The sequence below is a fragment of the Austrofundulus limnaeus genome, unplaced genomic scaffold (assembly GCF_001266775.1).
Source record: "Austrofundulus limnaeus strain Quisiro unplaced genomic scaffold, Austrofundulus_limnaeus-1.0 Scaffold204, whole genome shotgun sequence".
Taxonomy (NCBI): domain Eukaryota; kingdom Metazoa; phylum Chordata; class Actinopteri; order Cyprinodontiformes; family Rivulidae; genus Austrofundulus; species Austrofundulus limnaeus.
This window is the reverse complement of record NW_013952606.1, coordinates 745,490-754,116: the sequence shown is the minus strand read 5'-3', so window position 1 is coordinate 754,116 and position 8,627 is coordinate 745,490. Positions and strand designations below refer to the sequence as shown.

General features: G+C 36.8%; 1 protein-coding gene across 1 annotated transcript in view; it reads left to right on the top strand.

The window, feature by feature from the left end:
- Positions 1-8,627, top strand: part of slc2a13a (solute carrier family 2 member 13a) — a 44,355-nt gene that overhangs the window by 18,438 nt on the left and 17,290 nt on the right. Inside the window, exon 4 of the mRNA XM_014018865.1 lies at positions 7,218-7,326. Coding sequence (XP_013874319.1) covers positions 7,218-7,326 — 109 coding nt within the window. The remainder of the gene's footprint in view (positions 1-7,217; positions 7,327-8,627) is intronic.

The window sequence follows — 8,627 nt, the reverse complement described above, 5'->3', positions numbered from 1 at the left end:
CTGCAGCCTCGCCCAGCACTTTCTCCAAGAACTTAACCCGTCTCTCCAGAGTTGAGCGTCGAAGCAGGCGGCAAAACGCAATATTTATATGTGCAGGCGGAGCCTGACATCTGTCGTCATCACGTCACCTGCCTAAAGGCGTGATTAGAGGTGGCTTCAGCCAGGACACGCAGGGGCGTGGTTCCCATACATGATGTTGTACCTCGTTCCTTTCCTTCAGGGAACAGTAGTTATATGCATAACATTACGTTTCCTAACAATAAAAGATGAAAAACAGATTTTTAATGACACGACTGGGTTTTTTAGTTATTAGATTCACACTGAATGTAATAAAAGGTACAATAACAGCAGAGGTTTTATTCAGTTACAGTTCAGAGTTTAGTTATTACCTCCATGTTTGCAGTTGTGCCTCATTAAATCATCTCATCTGTCTGCTTTTTGTTCAGACGTTCCAGTTTTGCCTGAACGGATCAACGAGACGTCGGTTTTCTTTGAGAGGCTTTGCTCCGTGAAGTGAAATTTCTCTCGGCGTTACGTCGGCGTCGAGGCTGCGAAGACAAAAGGCGCGAGTGACGCACACGGGGACGAGGCCCGGGTTTTAAAAGACGAAGATTTCTGACTCCTGTTGATGTTTGGGAGACGAACCTGAACAGACRCAGGCAGAAGCATATCGATGACGATGAGAGCTCTGCTGCTCTTATCACGCTTGCTGCATTAGCGTGAGCGTCATTAAAAAGCGCATGTTTCTGTGCACGTGTGATGCCGGTCGCTCCCGTTCATCCATCTGTCTGCTGTTTTCGGCTCATGGCAGCCGCCGGCTCCTTATTGTACCTCAGACAAACACAGCTGCTCCCCGGCATCTGCAGACACCACTCTTTGGCTGCTTAGCAGATTAGATTGGCTGCTTTTTCAGGCCGAGGTTTAAATTTTACATCCATTCAGGAGACGTGACTTTTATATGTTTCTAATTATTTTACTTTATTTACAGAAACTCTATGAATTCAAACAATTTTTGTTTTTGAAATCTGCTTCAACATACTGATTTTGTATTTGTTTTTTAATGTTTAGCTAGCCTTTTGCTAGTTTTAGCTATTCTGTAACTAGTTTTAGTCAATCTTTTGCTACTTTTGCCTATTGTTTAGCTACTTTTAGCTAGCTTTCTGCTACGTTTTCTTTTAACTAGCTTTTGAATACATGCAGTTAGATTTTTGATACTTTTAGTAAGCATTTGTTAATTTTGTCTTTCAGTTACCGTTTTGCTATTTTAAACTAGCCTTCTGCTAATTCTATCTTTTAGCTAAATTTTAGATACGTAAGTCATTTTCCACTTTTAGCTTTCAATTAGCTTTTTTCTACTTTTGTCTTTAAGCTAACCTTTTGCCACAACTRGCTAGCCTTTAACTACTTATTGTTTTTAGCTGCCYTTTTGCTACTTTTATCTTTAAGCTAAGGTTTTGTCATGACTGGCTAGCTTTTAACTACTCTCAGCTTACCTTTTGCTACTTGTCTTTTACTTGTTGTTTTGCTACYTTTAGCTAGCTTTTTTGTACTTTTAGCAGGCCTTCTGCTACTTTTATCTTTTAGCWAACTTTTTTAAACTTTTGGTACTTTTAGCTTTAAGCTAGTTTTCGCTGMCATTACATTTAGCCTTTCATTTATTTTAGTGGTTTGCTTGTACYTTGCTACATATAGCTAGTGTTTTACTCATTTAAGTATTTTGTTTGTGTGCTGATTTAGTTAGAATTTAGCTAGTGGGTTTTTTTGTGTTGTTTTTTAAGCTAATGTCTTCTAAGCTTTTACCAAGCCTTAAGCTCCATTTAGCTTTTAGCTTATGTTTTGATTAAGCAACATTTAGCCTGTKGTTTGCTTGTTTTAGCTTCYCTTTTGCTACTTTGAGCTTTWATCTAGCCTTTTGCTCCATTTAGCTTTTAGCTTGTGTTTTGCTTTGTAAAATTTAGCTGGTGTTGTGGTTTTTATATTTTAGCCTGTGTTTTGCTTTAAGTAGCGTTTAGCTAGTACTTTGCTTCTTCAGCAGTCATTCAGAGATCACACTACAYTTGTTTAGAAAATGTAATTTCTGAAATGACTCTTTATGCTTCACAGCTTCATTTCAGCTGATTTGATTTTCTTTCTTTCTTTTCTACAAACTCTGTTCCTAAAAATTACTTGAATAAATCCTTTCTTAAGCACCACAATGAGCCGAAAACACAACTCGGCCTTTTCGTCTTTAGAGTCTGGCTGGTTTTGGTGGGAGCTCCACGCTCATCTCAGTTCATTAAAAACACATTTTAAGGACACTGAAATCTAATGAAACACAATCCGGCGCCTATAAAAGAGTCACTTTGAGTTAATTGTTTATCCTGGATGCGCCGGCGCTCGCAGCTTTGTCCAAACAGCAATAAAGCAGCTCATTATTTTTATGTAAACAGCCTTTTTGAGGACTTTGCATCGAGCAGTACGGCTCTCCTGCACTCCTCTGGCTGCAGATACCACATCAATTATTTAACAGCAGCCTGTAAACATCCAGGACCTGAGGAGACCAGCAGCTGGACTTGTTATAAACCTGTTCATACTTTTTTTGCACTTCTCAGATGTGTAAGCCACCCAAGACAGAGGCACTAATGCACCCACATACCATCAGAGAAGCACTRAAAGCAGGTCAGATGGTGCTTTCCCTCCAGTTTGCCTCAGTCCATCTTAAAGGAGCTTCAGCCCAAAGAGGACGGTGGGGTTTCTGGATGGTGTTCACATATGGCTTCTTCTTTGCACGATAGAGCTTTAACCAGTATTTGTGGATGGCGGGGACCAGATTTCTCCGATACGCTGGCGCCACAACCAAAAACAAGCTATATCCTGCAGTTGGAGACTCTTTGTTTTCCATCCAGGGAGGTTTTTCCTCAATCTAAAAGCATAAACGCATACAGATTAATCTCCCTCCTGAGGGTCATTAAAGGACCCAGACCACTCTCAGGGACAAGAGAAACGTGGAGGACTCGTCACGCTTTGTCATCCATAATCTATGGTCCAATCCTCACCTGTGGTTTTGAGGTGTGATTCATGCAACTTCATATTTTGTGTATAAATCTGACTGCTTGGTGTTCATCGTATGACCCGTCTGTTAGCTGAAACGCAACAATACGACTCATCAAAATGTCGTTTTTTCTTCCTGCGTTTGGTGACAAAGCTGCAGGTTTGATGTGTCCTTGGAGATGTGTTGAAAAAAAAGCTGAACATTAAAGGTTAGTCCTTGACGTAAAGTATGAAGTAAGCTTTTTCAGCTCGGTGTCCTGATAAAAGAGGAGGCGAGAGAGAGACGCCGAATGTGTGGAAGGAATAATTAGAGGGGAGACGGGAGGTTGAGGCCGGAGATTACCGGGGCTCGGTCTTTGATTGCGGCCCCGCTCGGTTCTGTAAGTGAAGCCCGCTTCCAGCTGCTTGCTTCCACAGGACACCGTGATTGGATGTGATGGGACAGGAGCTATTCCTGTCCCTCTTTGTTGTCTTGATTGGACATTGTTCAATTTGTCCTTATAGGCTGACATTACTTTTAACATGTGGGTCAGTAATCGCAAAACTAGTTTCACTGGAAAGACGACGACTTATTTATCTTTTTGATGACTTTCTGTCCTGTCTGTTTCACAAAGTTTCCTTAAAGTTCAGATCAAAGTGGGGTTTGGTAGTAAGGTTATGAGCAACTAATATCTTACCTGTAGCAGATAACTTCTAGAAATATTTCTTAATATGACATTAAAGTCAGAATATTTTTTTAGTGGATTAAAAGTCCATAATGTAAAACTTTTACCTTCTAGCTAACTTTTTAAGAATTTTAGCTAACCTTTTGTAACTTTTATATCCATTGTTTTCACTTTCAGGTTTTTAGCTAGCATTTCAACATGTTTAGTGTTTAGCTAATCTTTTTTCATTTTAAGCTCCTGGCTGACACTTTGTTCCTTATATCATTTTGCCTCTTTTTTTTTTTACTTTTAGTTTATGACTACCTATTTTTTTGCTACTTTTCACGTTTTAATATTTTTACGTAGCAATTTATAATGTATATCTAGTGTTTTAGCTTTTAGGTAGAATTTTGTATAGTTTAGCTTTTATCTATCCCTTTGTTATTTTCAACTTAAGCTAGACTTTTGTTATTTATAGATTTTAGCCACTTTTTTTGTTTTCAGATTTTACCTTCTAGCTCACTTTTATTTATTAGTTTCATTTTTAGGTTCCTAGCTAGCAAATACTATTTTAGCTTCCTGCTAGCCCTTAGATACTTTTACTTTTTAACAACCTTTTGGCTAATTTGACCTTTCACTTAGCATTTTAATATTTTAACCAAGCTCTTTGTAACTTTTATCTACTGTTGTGTTTTGCTGTGTTTAGTTTTTTAGATATTCTTTTGTAATTTTTAGTTTCCAGCTAGCCTTTTGTCACTTTTGTCAGGTTTTAGCCACTTTTTTTGCTCATTTTACCTTCTAGCTAGCTTTTTAATACTTTTAGCTAGCTTTTTGTCACTTTTCTCTAGTGTTTTGCTTTTCAGGTAGTATTTTGTTATTTTTAGTTTTTATCTATTGTTTTACTGTTTTCAGCTTATAGTTAGACTTTTAATACTTTTACCTGATTTATTTTTATTTTTATCTAGTGTTTTACTATGTACAGTATATAGCTTTTAGCTAACCTCTTGTTATATCTAACATCTAGTTAGCATTTTATTACGTAAAGCTTGTAGTCAGCCTTTTGCTACTTCTTTTAGATTTAGCAACTTAGTTTCAGCTTTTTTAGCATTCCCTCTGTGTTTTTTGCAGAAAATGTTCTCTCTAGCTGTTTTAGGTTTTAAATTTTTACCGAGGCAGGGGGTAACGACTTTTCCCACCTGGTGTTAAGAACTTTTGTTGCAATGACGCAACTCTTTGACACAACTTGGCAAACAAAAAAGGTACAAGTATGTTCCACAAGTGGCGTTTAAACTATGCTAAGTTGGTTGTTTTAATGCTTTGCTCACTAAAGTACACTCAGTTTAATGTTTAAAGTTTTAAAAAACGTCATCTAAAGCAGCTACTGTAAGGTTTGAAGAGCTTAATTGTTGGTAATTAATGTATTGATGACACAAATGACACAGATGTCACTGGAAGGCTTTTATTGTGAAAATCCTACACGTGCTGAACTATGAGCTGTAATCACTGCGCTTGTGTCTGACTGGTCGTCTGCTGGTTTGTTTTTCATCGCTCTTCTTTTTTCCCCAGCGTCACGTCTGATAAAATTACAGCTTGGTGGCGTTCGTCTGAGGAAGTGAAGACGTGTGTTTTGTGCGTGTGAAAAGAACATGTGGGCTGAGATGCTCAGGATGCAGTTTGAACCCTTTTGGCTGTAAATTAAAAATAAGGGGAGCAAATAAAGAAAAGTTCCTTTTCGTGCAACCATCTGGTTTAAATTGTCTTGATTGTTGGTCCATAAATCTGATTCCCTGTCAGCTAATCCGATAAGAGTCCTCTGGTCTGGTCTTTGGGGATGAACCAATTAAACTTTACTAAGTTAGCACCATGGAAATGACTGAGCCTATAAACACATTACATTCCCTTTAACGTCAAAAGAGTTTCAGGACGAACACTGCTTTTAGCAGCACAGAGTAACTTAAGATTTGTTGCTAAATCTGTTTTTAGTGATTGAAATGGGATAGAATTAAATATCTACTCAACTGACAGGGCTGATTAAACACAAGAAAGTAAGCATCAATATTATGTAAATACAGCTTCTTTCTTTAGTTTTTGTAGTTTTTTTATTTTTCAAAGGTTTATTAAACTGATTATTAGCATCATTCTAGACATAAATGTTTGTTTTGTCAGGATTGTATTGATCAGAATGGATTAAGAGAGAGTTTTTCTTTAGGTTAAGGCAGGGGTCTCCAACCTTTACCATCAAAAGAGCCATTTCTGCTACTTGACGCACCAATAACATGTGTCCAGAGGAGCAAAACAAGCTACAACTGTAGTTATCAACTGGTGGTCCGTGGGACCTTTTGAGGCCTTTTCGGGAACTTTTATGGCCAGTGGAGGTGACATTATAACACTAAAAAATATATTGAGTTTTATTGTTTTTTTTTCACATCAGGCCAAATGAAAGAACACAATCATGTAAACAAGAAAAAAACTGTATATAGTTTATACTCAATTTCATAAAAATTAGTACAACTCAACGCATATTTTTTTTCTAATTTGTATTGCATAGTCTTCAAATACTTTAATTCTGATGGATTTGAGAAAAAGATCAAAGAAAGAAGCTGGATTATTTAAGTACACAACAGGCTAGCATGAACTAATCAACATGTTTTACTTTTTGTAGTAGTAGTATTGATCACAAATTTGCATACAAATTGATTTCTGTTGTGGGTRTAAAAAACAAAAAAAAATTCTGTTATGTTTGGTCACATTTTCATTTAATCCAGTTATTGAAACGATTCAAACTGGATGACCACCCTTACGTTCTGTGTTAGAGTTGGTATGAAGCCTGTGCAGGACTGGGAGGTTTACAAATCCAAGACAAAAACATGTAGGAACCAGGCATGACTCGCTACATGACATAAAGCTAACAGACKAAAATCATGTGAAATGAATGGATATAATATACACTGTTGTGTGTCAGCTGAAGCCTGTTTTTTATATATCTAAAAGTCTGATTATCAAACAGTTAAAGTACATGTTTACTTGTCCAGGATCCTCCCACTCGCAGCTGCTCCCAAATAATCAGCCTGCATGTGTCATTTCATATGTGTCGACTCATGCATCTCTTTTTATGTAATTGTATTTGGATGTGTTTGTGATTCGTGCCTCTGAGCCTGACCAGCTGCTTTCTCCTCTTATTAAAAAAAAGTTGATAATTATATTTTAAAAAGGGGGGATCCCTCTTTTACACAAAAGGATTTGCAAGTAGAGAATTTGCGATTTAATACACATTTTAAAACCAGCTTGAATATTATTTTTTCATAATGTTTGTTGAATGTTTTCAGTGAGGTGCAACATAAAGGTTGAGTCACTTTTTCTTTGTATCCTGAAGGACGTTTTGTTGCCAAAGGCCCAGTTTTTTCAGCTCAGGTTTGTTTAGCAGCCGGAGTCGTGTTTTTCTCTAATCTGGGCTGACTAAATGAACCTCTGTTAAAGCTTTCGCCGGCAGAGCCGTGCTGAGTTTGTAATTAATTTCTGCTGTGCCTTTGCTCCTGTCTCCAGATGGGCCCGTGATCTGGCAGATGCTGACCTACCCCCCAACTCGGCGAGCCCTCCTGGTGGGCTGTGGGCTTCAGATGTTCCAGCAGCTTTCTGGAATCAACACGGTCATGTAAGTGTTGAAACGTGACATCGACCTGGGATACAATCTTCACGACAACAGTTCCACTGAATATAACGAACTCAAACATTCCTGAAAAAATGTTGAAATTCCTGCCACTTTTAGCTCATAACACTCATAAGTGTTAGAGGTCACTATTATCTAATTCCACATCAAAATTTAACTATTTAAAAAAGAAGAAGCTTAGCTAAAAGCTAAGAATATTAAAAGGTAGGCAAAAGGAGCAAAAAACAAGCTTGAAGCAAGAGTAACAGAATATTGATTAAAAAAAATGTTGCAAAATGCTAGCTAAAGTCTGGAAATGGCTAGCTTTAATAGTTAAAGGCCAGCTAAAGGTAACAATGTGCTAGCTAAAAGCTAAACATAGCAAAATGCTAGATGAAAATTAACTAAAAGTAGCAAAAAAAGATGCCTAAAGTAGCAAACTTTTTGTGAAAAGTTGCTAATGATAGTTAAAATCTGCAAAATGTTAGTTAAAAGTGAAAAGTAATAAATAGCTAGGTAAGAGTTACAAAAGGCTAACAAAAATAAACATTTGAATAGTTTAACTAAAAGCTAAACGCAGCAAAACACTAGTTAAAAGCAAAGATGTTTAAATGCTAGCAAAAAGTTGCAAAATGCTAGCTAAAGTCAGGAGATGGCTAGCTTTATTAGCTAAAGGCCAGCTAAAGGTAACAATGTACTAGCTGGAAGCTAAACATAGCAAAATGCTAGGTAAAGTTAACTAAAAGTGGCAAAAATAGATGTAGTAGCAAACTTTCTGTGAAAAGTTGCTGATAGTTAAAACACGAAAAATGTTAATTAAAAGTGAAAAGTATTAAATAGCTAGGCAAGAGTTACAAAAGGCTAACAAAAATAAACATTTGAATAGTTTAGCTAAAAGCTAAACGTAGCAAAACACTAGTTAAAAGCAAAKATGTTTAAATGCTAGCAAAAATTTGCTAAATGCTTTCTGAAGTACGAAAAGGGTTAGATAAAAGTAGCTAAATGCTAGGTAAAAGTTTAAGCTAAAATGGTCACTTTTGCCACATGATACCTAAATGCAGCAAAACATTAGCAATAAGCTAAAAGGTATGAAATGATAGATGCTACAGATAGCGAAATGCTACAGAAATGTTGCTGTTGCTAGCTAAAAGCAGAGAAACGTTAGCTCATGTTGAAAAGTAATAAAAGTCTTCGTAAAAGTAGCAAAAAAAGGTTAGCTAAATGCTAAATGTAGCAAAAAACAAGCTAAAAGTCAAAATTACTTGAAGGCTATTTAAAAGCTAAAAGTAGCAAAAAGCTAGCTAAAA